General features: G+C 34.8%; 2 protein-coding genes across 4 annotated transcripts in view; one reads left to right on the forward strand and one right to left on the reverse strand.

Moving 5' to 3' along the window:
- Positions 1-9,415, reverse strand: part of LOC120631801 (pyruvate carboxylase, mitochondrial) — a 50,282-nt gene extending 40,867 nt beyond the window's left edge. For 2 of the 3 annotated variants that reach the window (XM_039901482.1, XM_039901483.1), the window contains exon 1: positions 7,271-7,327. The gene's annotated coding sequence lies outside the window, so the exon portion shown is untranslated. Of the gene's footprint in view, positions 1-7,270; positions 7,328-9,396 lie in introns of those variants that run through there. The other variant, XM_039901481.1, reaches the window with a different exon arrangement.
- Positions 9,416-9,902: 487 nt separating this feature from the next.
- On the forward strand, positions 9,903-14,842 carry LOC120631605 (zinc finger protein 83-like). Its single transcript, XM_039901252.1, has 5 exons — positions 9,903-10,143; positions 11,376-12,579; positions 12,731-12,884; positions 13,562-13,708; positions 14,428-14,842. The coding sequence occupies exons 1-5, from the start codon at positions 10,012-10,014 to the stop codon at positions 14,609-14,611; spliced, it is 1,821 nt and encodes a 606-aa protein (XP_039757186.1). The 5' UTR covers positions 9,903-10,011; the 3' UTR covers positions 14,612-14,842.
- Positions 14,843-17,438: the final 2,596 nt, after the last annotated feature.

Consider the following 17,438-nt stretch of genomic DNA (forward strand, 5'->3'; position numbering starts at 1 on the left):
TGTCAAACGCTCAAGCTTTAGCATTGTAGGCAAATTCGAGCCAAAAATCCATGCAAATAAGATCCATTTTACTCCAATGTTTGAGTATTTCCATACTCGAAAACGACTCCTCGATGTTAAGCGAGCAAATCCTGTACAAGACTACAGTTAGTTGAAAGGACGGATAGTAACATGATCTACTTTTGGCCCTGGAAAAAAAACCAAAATTTTAACGGTTTACACTAACATTTGTCACGTCCTCACAAAGCAGGCGAACCACTTGTTCATCGCGGATAAGAGCGCGGGGTGTAGGTAGTGAATACATAATATGTTAGAAAATCCAATTTACTGGTGATGGGAAACGTAAATCGTGATTGTGTACTAACGATAGTCATTCCATTAGAAGCACTTGAAATGTAAGCGTAGGGTTGCCAAGTTCGCGATTTAAGATCATATTTTTTTTTCACGGAACAAAAATTGGGGAAAAAAAGTCATATAGACAAATTAAAACGAGCATTTTGGGTCGATTAGCGAGTGTAAAAGCAAAATTGTACACCTGCACAAGTGCAAAATATACATTATTTAATCCATGAGGCATATAACAAAACGATGTTGTACTTCGCTTTTTAAACTAGTAAAATTTGGAATATTAATGTAAAAATATAATTATATTGGGACACCAATAAAACGAGTTTAGACCATTTAACGTGCTTAGAAAATCAGCTCCGATAGAATTGGAGCTCATATATTTATTTTTAGCATTTTCTTAGTTATTGGTTAACATTTTGGGAAACTAAAAAATATATGCATGCATATTTGATATTTCCTACAAATTTAGGTTAGAACAGCGAAGTAACTATATAAAGTGAAATTTATATTTTACTCGACGAAACCTAAAATCGTCGATAATAGAAAAATATAAAATGCAAATAGCAGTCACATACTGAAAACGACTCCGGTCAAGACCACCATTGTTGTATCTTTATTTTCTACGAGCATAATTTTAAACCATTTACAGAAATCGTGTTTGATCGGTGTGATATAATTTTTTGATATGTCAAATAATAATATGAATAAATGTTATTATTTTTCTGTTTCGACAGCCCTAGTGAGTAAAACAAACAATTTCGATGCTTTGATTACTTCTGTTGTTACGATCGTTATGCTTCCTTCAATTGTGGAATTTTTAGACAATCTCTAATGGAATCGCAACATTTCCCAACATTTTCAGTTAGTTATCTTTTTTTTAAAGTAATAATTGTCGGACCATGCAGAATGCCCAGCTGATGGTAATTGGAAAAGCGTATAACAGAGCAACAGTTCGCAGGGCATGCAAGTATGCATACTTATGTAGTGGACATAGGGGGACTTCCCTCTATATCCATCACCTTGAGGCGTAGCTGTTAAGCCCCATGAGTAGATACACCGGCGGTGGTGATGGTGGAATACAGCTTGGCGATACTGCTTGGCGGCACAAATAAGCATGGCAGTAGTTCTTACGCGGACGAGCTCTATGACAAAGAAAATTCCAACTACTACTAAAATACGTTTTTAAAAAATATACTTTCTCGAGTTAAACCAAAGTAGGAGGATATCCAGATAACAAAACGTTACCACCGATTTAAACAGATAGGTTGGTTTTGCATATGATGAGTTCAAGTAGATGATGGTTGTTTGTATAATTACAGCTAACATCCTCAGATAAGGACACAGGGCGGCAGTTTGTAGGACGTTTTATTTGCTTGCTCTTTGGAGGTTTGCTCTGTTTAGCGATGGTTTTCAGTGGAACTGACCTACCTGATGATTAGTGAATCATCAGGTAGGTCAGTTGCTTGGTCGAGCGAATAGTAAAAAACCGTTATGTATATGTTACTATGTGTAAGAAGGTATGTTAGTTCCAATAGTAATTTAGCTGCATAAGATTACGATTCTAGGTTAACTTTGAAAGCAACCGACCTTGTCAAGTTTAGTAGTATTCGTGTGTCAATGTCGGGCATCGAACCCGCTCTCTTCTGCGCGTTTACTAATAAAAAGATTATTGACCTGCCGAATGTAAAGAATATTCAAAAATTTGCATAACTTGTACATCACGTCTTTTTGTTTACACAATTCGATATTTTATGCAAGCTAAACTTGTTAAGGAAAAACCATTAAAAATTGTAGTTTCGGAATGAAACGATTTAATTCCTTAGATATACCACATTACCAAACATTATAATACATATTTTCAATTTAAAAACGCACTTAACTCCGAAAAGTTTAGACGTCCCGGGGATCGAATCTAGTCTTCTCGAAAAGGAAGGCGAAGCATTACCCACTAGGCTATAGGTAGCGACTTTTAATCAAATTATTCTTCATTTAACCGCTCTTCAATAATAGAAAATTAAAATTACCTGACTTGCCTTCGTGCAAAATTTTAAAATACACCTGTACCTGTTACCGGAAACAATCTTTATGATTTTAATTATGGTAGTGAGTGGGACTTTTAAAAAAATAAACACATTTTAGACATGGTAAACGAGTATTGTATTGCAGGTTATTGACGCAAGTTCCTACAGGAAAACGTTAAAGGGTAAGGAAAATAAGTGTTTATTAAAATAAACACTTAATCAAAACATAATTAATAGAGTAGGTAGATGAATACAATTGTATTGTCCTTTTGTCGTGTATATGAATTATCTACATTTTTGGTCTTGAGACAAGTTTGTACGATCGTTATCACACGATTACAATGGATTTATTTATAACTTAATAAATGACTGACATACAACTTTTATTATGATATTTTTTAATTGAAGTATCGTAATAATTCCATAAGCATTTAGTAAGCTGCCTTTATTTGGACAGTTCAATTTCATTTAGTTGAATATATGTATGAATTGTAGTTTCAATAGTACTTTGGAAGCCGCATATTTTTACGAATATGCGATATGGACTTAATACAATATAACTGCCTAACCTAATCTAACAGATTAAACCGCTACCAGCTTAGACTACACAATCATTTACCACCATCTGCTATTGCAATCAAGGTCCAACTTGTAGTGAAAAGAAAAGTGTACCTACCCTCATTTAATAAAATCAGTAACGATTTTTATGATTATATTATCAAACATCAGTTATTAACTCATTGAACAGTCTTAATTACATTTTAACAAAGACGGCCTTGTTTTAAACTATTTAATCAATGACACTAATAAATAAAGAATACAACCTTGGATTATATCATAATATTTACTTATCAAATCATTTGGTTATCGGTCCACACATACCAATAAAAGAAGAAAGTGTCCTCAGCATGATATTATTTGTAATCTGAATAAGTTTTGCATTGAAAACAGCATGTCAGTATGCTCCCAAGACAAAAAAGTCGTCCATACAGAATGGACGATGAATTGCCAATCGATGGATTGCTCCATGTAACGTAGACCCATTAGGATAAAAAAAGTAGTCTATAAGGAATGGACAACGGATTGCTTCATGTAACATGTACCCCTTATGTTAAAAAAGTAGTTTATAAGGAATGGACAACGGATTGCTTTGTGTAACGTGTACCCCTTATGTTAAAAAAGTAGTCTTTATGGAATGGACAAAGGATTGCTCCGTGTAACGTGGACCCCTTAGGATAAAAAAGTAGTCTATAAGGAATGGACGGATTGCTTCGTGTTACGTGTGGGGTACACGTTATGTTAAAAAAGTAAGTAGTCTATACGAAAAAAGTTTTGGCACTCAACAGATTGCTAACGTGGACACCTTAGGACAAAAAAGTGGTGTTTACGAAATGGACCACTTTTTTTAATTTAAGCGTTGTAGCAAATTGCCTCTTATTATATTATCTCTTGTCATTACATACAGATATGATTGTATGTAAATTATAGATGCACCACTTACAAATGCTATTACAGTATCTCATTACTGTAATTGCACTTGGTGGTATCTACTATATTTATGCAAATAAATACAATTTGAAGTGTCTGTTTGTAATGTCAAAATTTTCAATGTCTATTTGCAAACAATATTTTTTATAATTTTCCGTCTCTGTCTGTTCTGCCAGTCATGAGTATGTCTATTTGTTTGTACTGGCTCATATCTGAAACGAATGGGCCGAATTTGATGAGACTTTCACAGGCAGATAACTAATGTTATTCATTATTATAAAGGCATTACAAGCCCACTACAGGCCGTGCCCTGTCTCCTTTCTGAATAAGCTGGATTTAGGCCGTAGTCCACTACGCATGCCAAGCGCAGATTAGTAGACTTCACACGCCTTTGAGAACATTATGGAGAACTCTCAGACATGCAGGTTGTAACATGTCATTGCCTTGCCTTTAGACTACCTGTTAGCAGACATAATTATATCTGCGGCTGGCACAGCACTAAAACCTCTGACTGCCTGGAACTTGGTGCTGGCCTACCACAAAAAGGGAGTGCGGTACCGAAATACAGTCGAGCTTAGACTGGCCTAGACCTACGCCTTATTTTTCATACTATTAGTTTCAAATAAACTTGATCTTTAAAATTTTGCCGGTATTCTTTATTTTACTATTAAGATTAAAGAATAACGTGACAAGGTTTCCAAACGATGTTTTCCTACGCCGGTAATGAAAGTGATATTTCAATTATGTGATTTTTTAACAAAAGGATAAATATTTTTAAAAATCAAATTAGTAAGCACTATTCCACATAATCTTTAGGTTAATAATATGTATATTATATTTTAAGTGTTTCTTTTTTGTTTCAATTTTATCTTTACTTTGTTTAATTTAATTCCAAGTTGTGTACACATACTTTGGGTTGTAGCTTAGAACAAAACTTGTTATTACTTATATTTAGATCTAATTTTAGTTATTACCTCTTTTGTGTACCTAATAACAATAAACAAATAAACAAATTGCTTAAATTAAAAACGCACATAACTCTCAAAATAAAAGATAAAGAGTTGCGTGCCGGGGATCAAAGTGGGTTCCCCCGAGAGGAGGCTGAAGCCCTAACCACTAGTCATCACCGCATGATTTTATTAAGTTTAACCACAATAACGCACTTTTTTTTAAGTTCTGCGCAAATAATAAATAAATAAAATCCAATTCAAAAGGGATGTATTTGTGTAGGAACAATTTACTAAGAATGTTATGTTTTAAGAAAACAGTCACGAGAAACTACTAGCCCACCATACAACAGGATAATGACGTACGTACGTACGTACGTATGATCAATACAATGTATGTATGCAAAGGTAAAAAGTGACTGGCACTCCTTTATTATCCTAGCTAATAAGATAAATGCATGAATGCTTATGTGAGTTTGCCTAATCTGCGTAGAAGCGTAAGAGCTTCTACGCCTTAACAACCCAACTGATCATAATTAAACTTTGCGTATGCATAAAACATGTCTGTTTTAGAGCCTACGTGAGTAGTTCAAAATGTGCTGTCAAATGGGGTAAACAAATATTCGTGTAAAATCGGTGGGATCACGGGCATGACGACAAGCAAATTATGGGTACCTACTTTTCATCTGGAAAAGGTACTTCTTCCTTCCTAAAAATAATATAAAGAATGGGTAAACCTGAATTGATGGAGAAAATTACCAGTGCGTCAATAAAAACATGAGCAAAGCTAGTTAATCTATATCTTAAACATCGAGATCGAATCAAATAAAAACTTAATTTAATCAAATAATATTTCTTTGATAAGCCACAAATTTTACATTGTAGTGAGACGATGGTGATGACTACTACAATCGTGAACTTACAACTAAAGTTACAAGGGTTACAAACTTTATCTTGGTATATATACCCGGTATTTAACCAGTCTAGTTATCAGTTAAATATATTATGGCAGGTAACTGGTTTTAACTGGGAGCGTCTCATGTCTGACCTCTACGATCGGTTAAGGGTAAACGACCATTTAGATTGAGAATATATATTCATGTTAACGAAAGACAGGCCAATAAAATAAAGTTGAAGTTTGTTATTTTTTCTCCAAGCGCTAATCTCTGAAACTAGCTGCTGCTGCTAGGTTTAGGCGAGAGTTCCAAAAAACCACGGTCTTGGGACGCTTGTTTTCAGCGGCTCCTAGCGACTCGCTGGATGTCATCGCCCCGACTAGTTGCGTTTAGCGCTGCAAGGTCGCCATTCCAGCGCCTTCGGACCCCAATGTTCTTCGGTTCTCCCATTATCACTTCAGCTTCGGGACTAGTTGAGCTACGTTGGTAAATTGTAGGAATCGGTCTTTTAAATAACGTCCCGCCCTAGTTCTTGTTGCATAGCGTGATAAATGATGATATATACAATTTTTAAGATTTTTTAAATCACAACTTTTTTTTTATATGTATAGAAGAATTCCGACAGCCTGGTGACAGACGGCAGAACAACTGAATCTTAGTAATAAGGTACCGTTGTAGCCTTTGGGTCTGGAACCCTTGGAATGGATGGATGGAAAAGAGAAATTAGCAAATGAGACCTTATTCCGTCGTTACCTTTGCCCGTTTTAGACGCTTCCTGGATTTAGAAGGAAACAAATGACAAATTTACTTTAATCTTTTCGTTATCACTGGGTCAGTGTCACCTAACACAAGATTTGAGAAACCTACGACTACTTATAATTCGATAAGTCCCGAAGCGGTTCGCATTTTTAATTAAATTTTTAAGATAACACATTTAGGGCAAAGATTTACGATAGCATTGCTTAGTTCATTTTCGATTCTAATTTTTATTCTCATTGCAAACCTACTGCAAATGAGGTCGTCATTGTATTTGAATAAATGTGAGGTCTTTAGTTACCGACGTAATTTATTAGTCCGAGGAAAACGTGTCTGTATTAACATGTAAAAACAGTAGGTGTTTGTTTCCTTAAAATGTTATTTGACAATGTTTGATGTTACTCTAATACCCAGATTCAGATTTAAAATCAGGCTTCGGCATAAAATGTTAAACATTTATTCAATGAGAAGCGCATAGCATTATGAACACACGCAATACTGAAAACAAGGTCTTTTACAGTGTAATATTTGAATGTCTTTTGCAATGTCTACAATCTAGATAGTAAACGAATAAATCATTTCAATAATACATCATTTACGCACAATTTCAATAAATGTTAACTTAATTAAAACAACACTCGTTAAGATAATATCACCTAAGAGGACTATGGACTGTATATTCATATTATTACATTACTTACATAGTACTCAAGGTCAAAAATGCGAATAGTAAGTAATGTATGAAAAATATGACGCATTTTATCTAGTAGTTTTCACGTAATTTTTTATAGATTTAATAAATATTAATACAAACCTCACGAGACTTTCAACACGACACTTAACACGTCCGCACTCCGCGGAGACCGGCGCGACACTGACAATTTTGTTATGTATTTGTGTTTGTGTAATAAACAGGTCACAGCGACCTCTAAAGAAGCTTATCAGCGAGTTCAATGGCAAGAGGCATGTTTCGTAATCCTGCTCTGCTAAGCTTTGCTAGTCGCGTCGGCTTTTAGCATTTATTATTTACTAAGCCAATGAGCCAAGCAAATTCAAAATATTTTCATCTCTGTGAATTTCACCGTCATCATTATCAACCACCACTTCTTGCCATTGCCGGCCACCACGTCTTAATTCACACGCTTTTGAGAAAGTTAGGGAGAACTCTCAGGCAAGCAGCTATCCTCACTTTCATTAAATGTGAATTTAATTGAAACAAAATCCGAAATTGACAAATGCAAGCCACAGAGCATCATGCAGCCCTTTAAAAGGACGGGTGTTCTGAGCTTGTTCCCGTGAGCACTCTGTACAGGCGTAACACGCAGTATGAGCGGAACCAGAACAGCATCAAGGATTGAAAGTGACAATTAATTCTTCACAAATTACCCTAGAACATCAGGCAGATATCTAATTAAAGTCTTATTCAAAGAGGCCCTTTTCTGGGATTATACTATGCGGAATGCGAATGCTTACAGAGTGAAACTGACTGAATTTGCGATTTGCGAAGACCCCTTGAAAGAAAGGAGATTTTCCTCCTTTGAACCGAAAGGAACTAAATTCTATAAACAAAAACATTCCCAAGGATTTGACGTCTGACATCTATACAAGTACTATATTCGAAAACCCCAAAATACTCTTAAAATACCTCAACAAATTAAAGCCCAACTTACACATTTATAAACTGTAAGAACTGTACTGCATCTATGAATAGGTACATGTATTAATAGAAAGAATATGCGCCATACATTCTTTAATTAAAATTAGTTTGATCTCAATGAAGATAAATGCATGCGTTGATCACTCTGGAATCATGCAATGTAACATTATCTGACACAGCCTTCCGTATGCTACTACTAACATCTCCACCACAAATTTACACATCAACCTGCCAAAACATGGGCACAGGGAATTGGAGAAGTGTACCACTCTTTATTATAACACATATTATTTGGATATTATTACACCCTGCACGGCTAGCATGGGCACGGGGAAAGGATACAAAATTTTCTTCTCTCACAGCTCTATCAACTCTCAGAGCTCTTGTGCTTAAGTGGAAATAATTGTTAGGGGATATAATTGTTAGGGGATATAATCGGGGGAAACAATTTTTATCTCCTGCCCGTGCTAGCCCTTTACCCCCCAAAAAGGAAATTAAGAGAAATGTCTCCTGCCCATCCTAACTGTTTTAGAGGCGAAACAGGCAGTTAAAGAGTTGATGTTTTTTAACCTCTCAGATCCCATTGAGCAATTGTAACGTGGGCAAAATGAACATGGAAATTCACATTACTGGATCTGACTGATAAATAATTTACCACAATAAATTGGTAACAGTTAATGTAACACTGTACTTCAAGCCTTGCATAGCTGTTTTTACAAGCCTACTTTCACTAGATAAACGTTAAAGTTATAAAAATCATTTTAATAAAATTGAAACAATCACTCAGGTTAACCATATTAATTTAATTACCTCTTGAAAAAAATCGTTCAAGGAAAAATGTTAAGTATATTATTATCTGCAGCATACAATTTAAATATAAATTAAATTATTATTATGGGTACAACGACAGGTACAATCACCAGTATCTAGTATTGTATTTATGGCTTAAACCACAAATTATAATAGGTTCAAAAAGAACAAATTTTTTTCAAATTTCTCCATCTACTCAATGAATCTTTTATTTTTGATCTGGAGTTACAATTCATTAATAAATGTTCTTAGCAATAATTGTAGCATGCGACACAGGAGGCACCTAAATACATTAATATTTTGCAAATTATGTAATTAAAATAGAATATTATTTGCATTGGGTTGCAACGTTTAACGCAAATTTGGCTCTTAGGTTGTTAAATACATGCCAATATAATAACTAAAATAATACTCACTACGCCTTTATTAAATAAACGTAATATTAGTACTTAAAAATAAACTACTCAACTTACCTTTAAAATTAAAATGTAAAAAATTCTAGCCCGCCACTTTCAACCACTTTTTTATAAATAACTGATCAAAGACTATAGATCAGTCACAGTCACAGATTACTTTAGACTTTCGGGGGTCATAGTCAAAGCCATGCTCTACAAATCTAGGGCCCTGCTAAAATGAATTGAATTTAATAGGCTCCTAAGTCAGATACAGCACCACCATATTCCAATTTTCTTACACGTTTTCCTTATACTTTTATCAATTAGGCAAAAAACTAAAGTCGTCTCGTTCATTTTTGCCTAGTTGATATTTAGCATCAAGTTTTTCAATTGAACGCGCGGTCTTTTCTGCAAGCTGGCATGCTAAAGTAATATTGTTTTGGTACAGCATTCCTCCATAGTAAACACAAGTAGACAACTACAGTTGTATTAAGTTTGTGCTCGTGTTGTCAGTTAGTTTGTGGGATTAGTAGGTACTTGTACTCTTTGGACTAGTATATTATCTGTGGTCAATTGAAAAAATATTTTTTACTTCTTTCATTTTGTGGAATTTGGACTTTTTATTTATGCAAAATAAACGCTAAGTGCAGTTCGGGTATTGCAAATTTAGAAGTCAGAACAGTTATTATTGCAATGGCTTCCGAGACTAAGATAAAATGTTGTCGCACTTGTTTGAAAGAAGATTCTTTGATGTTTGATCTTTTCTTAGAGAGGTTAGAATCTTCAAACTTAGCGGATATGCTTGTATCTTGCACTAAATTAAAAGTAAGTAACAAAATTATTTCTGTCCAAAAAAAAAACTTTAAAAAATAAAACTGGTTATTATCATCGGCTCCTTCTAAGCAGAGGCCCTCTCATATGCGAGAGGGATATTCTTATCGTAGGAGATATAGGTACCCCCTAGTCTCATTATAACATTTCAAAGCGGGACAGCGGGCAGCAACCAACCGGTGTCGGTATTCGGCACCGGTAATGATTCCAAGAAAGTATTCTGATAATTAGTACTACAGAATGATTTACTTTCTACATAATCACTATCCTAGAACTATTAAGCCCATAGCAGCAGTGAGGTTACTAACAAGTGATGAATTTCTTAATAATGTAGCGGTAGCTTGGAAGTAGATATCCACTTCAATCTTAGGTAAGATTTTAAAAGGTTGATGTTGGAAAAATGCACCTGAGTTTCTTTACTGTTTCTTCCCAGTATTATTATCAGTATTCTTCCCAGCTTTGGTAGAGAGTCCTCTTTATGCAGCACCTTACTGCTGCCGGATCCATTGTGTGGCAAAGTGGGCCCCAATTGGGAACAATGATCATCATAAACAATTATTAGCTTCATTTATTATTATTGAATTCTTTATTGCACACACTAAATACAAAATAAGAAACTTAAAAAACTAGGTTGGGTGAGTAAAGGTGGTCTTATCGTTAAAGCAATCTCTCCCAGACAACCTTTGAATTATCAAATGCCTTTATGAAAATTATGGAGAATTCTCAGGTGTGCAGTTTTCCTTCGCCTATTGGAACACTTATCATAAAACAAAATGTTAAGGGGAAATAAAACATTTGATCATGTATCACAATAAAAATAAGAACTGTATTTAATAATTGGTTGTTTTTGTGTGCCTGCCCAAAACTATCACTATACCAAAAATCACATCTTTACGTCTTAGTTGCTTGGAAGGTATCCTTTGATTGCTATGAAGCAACAAACCTAATTTTAACTCGCTCTATTGTCTGTGGTGTCATACAGGGTATGCACTAAGCAGGCAGATTATATAATATGAAGAAAACTTCAGTACAAGTCAAAAAAACCCTCAGGGTAGGCTATTTATAATTCTTTCACATCTTGACATGAATTTAATTAAAATCCATCACTCTTCTATGGTCATATCTGTTGCTATAAAGAAGAAACTTACCAACTAATATATTTTCACATTTATAATAGCATGGTGCATCATCTTGACCTTATGACAAAAATTATTTTTAATTTACAGATCCGAGAAGATGATTCCCTCCCAAAACAAATATGTAGATATTGCTATAATTGCCTTGTATCTTTTTCTCACTTTTGCAATATGGCACAGAAGGCTGAAGATAAACTTAAGGAAGCAATGTTAAATAGCGAAGGATTCAATCATAATTCTGAAGGTGATACATTTGAAATTAAAATAGAAAATAATATTCACGATGACATATTTGACACTCATGAAGGAAATTATGATAACCATTTGAATTTAGATGAAAATAAAAATTCAGAAACTTGTAATTCAAATAACGATTGTAAAGTTAGCAAGGATAAAGCAGAGAGTAAATTAAATTGTTTGTATTGTAATAAACATTTCAGTAAACTCTCTAAGTTGAAAAATCATGAAGAAAAGCATTTTAATAAAAGTAGATGTAGCATAGTGTCAAAACACAATGATAACGCAGTGCCATTCAATGGTGGAAATCCAGATTTAAATGTTAAAAGTGATTCAACAAATACAGATTTGATATGTATTATTTGTTCTTCCAGATTTGAATCAATGAATTTGTGTTCAGCTCATATGAAAAGCCATGAAGAAAAAAATTGGGAAATATCCTGTGACCAATGCAGCAAAGTATTTAAAAAAGTTAATCATTTAAAACATCACAAAATGATCCACAATGATACATGCTCCCATATTGATTTGTTGCATACAATGACACCTAAGGAAAATGTGAATACAAATATATGTGGATCTAATTCGGATCAGTTTCAATGCAGCAAATGTTTGTTGACATTTAAGAATATTAATTCACTATCGGCTCATATGAGGAAGCATACCGAAAAAGGAAGAGTCATATCTTGCAAAGAATGCAATAAGGTTTTTAAAAAGCTCAGTCATTTAAAACGACACGAGGTACAACATGAAATTAACTGCCCATACAAATGTACAGTTTGTCCAAAATCTTTACCAACGGAAGATGCATTAAGAGATCACTTAAATAAACACAGAGGGGTTAAACCTCACGGATGTCCAGTTTGTGGGAAGAAATTCTCCCATTTATCAACTTTAACGGTGCATCTAAAGATACACACTCGTGATAAATCGTTCTTGTGTCCAACTTGTGGTAAAAAGTTTGACTCCAGTACTAATTTGAATCAGCATATATCAAGGCATATTGGATTGAAGGAGTTTGCTTGCACATTGTGTCCTAAAAGATTTGTTAGTAAAGGTCAGTCGCAAAATATAAAACATATTTTCTTTAGTACCATTATAACTAATGTTAAACAGGTATATAAAAAGTTGTTATTTACCCAAGGGTATCCTTGGGATTCTATGAATGAGATTGTTCCTGATTTTATAGAGAAAATATTAATTTTCAGGTGAGCTAAAATCGCATACAATAACGCACACAGGCGAGCGTTCGTACACATGTGATCAATGTGGTGCGACGTTTACCAAACGCAGTTCACTGTCGAAGCACAAAATACGACATCTGGGACTCAAACCGTACCAGTGTGCTACATGCTTAATGAGGTAATTTTATGACTTGTACAATCAATAATAAAAAACCTACTCACAGAACAGAACCAACATAGCACTGGTAGCAGGCATAACCACAGGACATTGCCTGTTAATAGACAAACAAGATAGAGATAGATATTAGAAGATCCAGAGTGTGATGAGGTGGAAACCAGATTTCATTTCATTCCTGAATGCCCCATGTACACGCTGGTAAGATGGGAGCTACAAGGTAAAGATAGAATAAGTGAAGAAGACCTAGCAAACCTCTATAGGGGATATTGTGGGGTTCGCATAGAAGCAGGCTATACTTTGCGGAAATCCATAATATATTATGAAAATTAAGCTTAATTTGCTATACTCTGCGAACAGCAGCAGAATCTGTATGTTGTAATTTATAATTACTTCAATCCGTATACTCCGCACCAAACAGATCCTCGGCAATGTACCCTCTACGCACGTTTCGCTCCGAATCCGGAGCATCATGTTCATTGTAAAGTCAACTTAACAATTATTCATTGTAGAGTAAATTAAGATTAAAAAATATCAAAAAATAAAAGAAACAAAATAGAATGAGATTTTAAAGAAGAATGTGTAGGTACTTAACTTTTGGGAACCAAATTTAACTAGCTTTGTAGAATTCATTTCTCATTACTATCAGTCATTAAGTTCCAATTAAAATTGTATTCCAGATTCACATGCAAGGACCATTTGAAAAGGCATTACCGCATTCACACTGGCGAGAAACCGTACAAATGCGACATGTGTGATAGGGCCTTTACCCAGAGCAACGACCTCGTCAAACATCGTCGCTCTCATGTAGGAGAAAAAGTGTATAAGTAAGTTTATTTATTTTTAACCACCGCCAACCCGCATTGGCACTGCGTGGTGGGTCAATACTTAAAAAAACCCCTCTCCTATGTAATAGGATGTCTGTGCCCAGCAGTGGGACTGTATGTAATAGGCTGATGATGATGAAGATATCGTGCCTTACAATGTACAAAACTTTATTGATGATAAAACTCGTAAAAACTGAAACGAGCATATTAGCGAGCCATAGAAAAAAAACAAAATGCTTGTTGAATATTGTGCTTGGTCAAAAATATGTATGCACCAAAATTATATGAATTTTTCCCAAAATTGTGAGCAGCAGTTTGTGAACAAAGGCCTACAAAAAGATAGTTAATGTAAGCAAACTTAAGTTGAACTTTTAGACACAGCTGTCCGCGCACGCTTTGATTTTAAAATTTACATATCGTAATTTTTTTTTAAATTTCATTTAATATAAAGTTTAGACAGATTAAATAGATGATTTTATGATGTAACTAGTTAAACTAACTGCTAAAAGTACTGTCAAATTCGTGAAAATTCCGACAGTAATTTCAATGCGGGGAGACTCAGTAAACGCACTGAATCCCTGGTTTCAGATTTCTTTAAAACATCCCTCATAATGTGACCCCCCCTTTTATATAAAAAAACGAAAGGTTGCAGAATACTAATTCTTCTTTTACACTATATTTTTCCGTGAGGAGTCTTTGCAATTTATTTTTGTTTCCAGATGCCCCCAATGTACCGAGAGTTTCCGCCTCAACGTCGAGCTGCGTCAACACATTTCGGAGCACTTTATCTCCTTACAAAGTTCTTTTGCCGTCGGTTCTTGTCCAGTTGACGGAGTTCAGTCGGGGGGTACAGGCCTCGAGGCTAAGCCCCCTTGTCCAGATGTGACCTCACAAGTTGTGTAGCTGGGAAAAAAGAAGAAAAAAGAAAGATTCTTTTAGGGAGTAAAACACAAATAAATTAGTAACGGTACCAGTTCCCTTAAAGCCTTGCATATTATATCGATTCAACTTTCGACTCTACTGTAATTAAAGTATGAGCATTATGTCATGTGAAATTAGGAAACTTTAATATCACGAAAACTTTGTATGCTGTAGTGAATTAAATTTTAATTCGACTAAATATAAAAAATATCAATGTTATGTGACATATTGTGAAGTTTTCAATATTATTAATGAATAAAAAAATAAATATACTACGGCAATAAACACATCGCCATCTAGCCCCAAAGTAAGCGTAGCTTGTGTTATGGGTACTAAGATGACTGATGAATATTTTTATGAATAATATACATAAATACTTAGAATACACATATAAACATTTAGACACTGAAAAACATTCATGCTCATCACACAAACATTTTCCAGTAGTGGGAATCGAACCCACGGCCTTGAACTCAGAAAGCAAGGTCGACAAACTGCGCCAATCGGCCGTCGAAAAATATTGTGCCAGTAATATGGCGGTCGCACACTACAGCGACTCAACGTTCCACTCAACTGAAATTATAGCATTGCAATGTAAGCATTACGTTATGTGGAATAAAGCAAACTATTCTATATTTTTGTGCCAGTAGTATATCCTTCGCAGACCATAGCCACTCAATTGCGAATCTAGTGAAATTAAAGTATTGGAATGCAAGCATTATGTTATGTGACATACAGCTGAGCCTTCAATATTTTGCCAGTAGTATCCCCTTCGCTCATTTATCGACTCAACTCCCGAATGTAAAGCAATGTAATGTCAGCATTAGTGACATACTTTAGTAAAGTCCGATATTTGCCTTTAGTATTACCTTTCGCACACCATAGTGTGTCAACTTTTTACTCGACTGAAATGAAAGCATTCGAATGTAAGCTTAATGTTATGTGTCATATAGTAAAGTTTTTAATATTTTTGTGCCAGTAAAATGATCGTCGCACACCATAGGGACTCAATTTTCGACTCGACTTAACTTAAGCATTTGACCTTGAGTCTTGACATAAAGTCTTATTCGAAGTGTATGTCTCCGATGGAAACACATGCTTTTATTATTGCAAATGGAAGAAACCTTATTTGACCCTATGTCAAGCCTAAAAGTAGTGATGTCAATATAATCTTACTGGAAAAGGACACTATTTTTAGCCCTGCCAATTATTTAGTTTAGTAAAAAATTTTAGTGCAGAATTTTTAATATTACCATGTGTTTAAAGCAGGTTTTTTCAAAACCTTTATTACGAATAAAAAAAATTGTTACAAGTTGTATATTTTTATAAGTATCTCTTTTGATTGCTGTAATAGTTTATAAATTATAAGGTATTAAAAAATAAAACAGAATTGATGTTAACACTTAATATAGTTTTATTTTTCAATGAATAAATGAATGAATGAATGGATAAATGATTGAATGAATGTACCTATACACGTTAATTGTAAACTACAGAAAATATAAAAACATAGAGTAATATGATAGAGGGTACAAATAGCTGCTGTTAGAACATAGCAATCTCTTCCGGGCCAACAAAAGCGTAGAACGACATATTGTTCTGTGAGAACGACAGTATTATATACTCGCTATAATGTAGTGGTGATAGTAAAGTGGTTATTATTTCGGCTTCCCTTTCGCGGGAACTGAGTTCGAACCCCGAGAACCACCTATTAACTTTTCGAAGCTATGTGTGTTTTAAGCAATCGAAAATCACTTGTTTTAGCGGTTAAGAACAACATCGTGACACCTAAACGTTCTACATAATGTCGTCAAACGTGTGTGTGCGTTGACCAATACGCACTTGGCTAGCACGGTGGACTACGATCTCAACCCTTCTTTGTCTGAGAATTCTCAGGGTATCTTTCAGTTCTAGTCAAACGAAAGCCAAGGAAGTGAAGACCAGCAGGGCTACGTTTCGCTCCACGAGATAATAATTATGTCTATCCGTTTACTCGTCTTATTTAAAAGACAGGTCGAGAAAATAGTAGACAGTTATCACAGACGAAATTGAGTTTTATTAATTGTCGACTAAGTTCTTATCGTTTGATATGGTCAATACAGACTATTTACAACTCTACGTTGAATGGCATAAGATTGAATTGTATCAATTCAAGTTTTTGCTCTTTTTTAGATCTGTAAGCTTTAATATCCTGCATCTATGAGACTAAAACAAATGTCGAACTCAGCGAGAGCCACATCGTTTCTAAATAATACTTCGGACATATTTATGAGTCCACCATTCCGCACTGGCACAGCGTGGTGGATTACGGCCTAAAACCCATCTCATTCTGGGGAGGAGATCCGTGCATTTTAGTTGGCTGGCAAGGGGTTGATATGGGTCATGTGTCTTTTTCACGTACTGTTCGATCGGTCCTATATAAATATCAATACCTGCTGGCTGCCAGGCTAATAGTTGCGCAGGCGCAATTTTTTATATGTATTTTTCTCACGCAATTGTGTACATTACCAAGACGCTATTGTGATCTCATTATGTATTTTAGAGTCAGTATTTTGTCCTTATGCGCGGAAAACATGGAAAAAGTAAACAATGGAATTAGTATTGTTTTGTCAAATGACTAATGAGACACGTAGGTACTTAAATTTACTTGTATCGAAACGTACGTTCGCGCCATATTTTTAATGTGTAGTAGAGTACAGATCTCACGATTTTGGCTGGCCTGATTTTTTTATATAGTAATAATTGACGGACCAAACAGAAATCCCACTTGATGGTTAGTGAAAACCATCGGCTGTAAACAGGGCAACAC

Source organism: Pararge aegeria, chromosome 18 (genome assembly GCF_905163445.1).
Source record: "Pararge aegeria chromosome 18, ilParAegt1.1, whole genome shotgun sequence".
Lineage (NCBI taxonomy): Eukaryota > Metazoa > Arthropoda > Insecta > Lepidoptera > Nymphalidae > Pararge > Pararge aegeria.

Coding starts and splice junctions, on each gene's coding strand:
- LOC120631605 (XM_039901252.1), top strand. CDS start 10,012: ATGGCTTCCGAGACTAAGATAAAATGTTGTCGCACTTGTTTGAAAGAA. Junction 12,580..12,730: donor TAAAAGATTTGTTAGTAAAG/GTCAGTCGCAAA, acceptor ATTAATTTTCAG/GTGAGCTAAAATCGCATACA. Junction 13,709..14,427: donor GTAGGAGAAAAAGTGTATAA/GTAAGTTTATTT, acceptor TTTTGTTTCCAG/ATGCCCCCAATGTACCGAGA.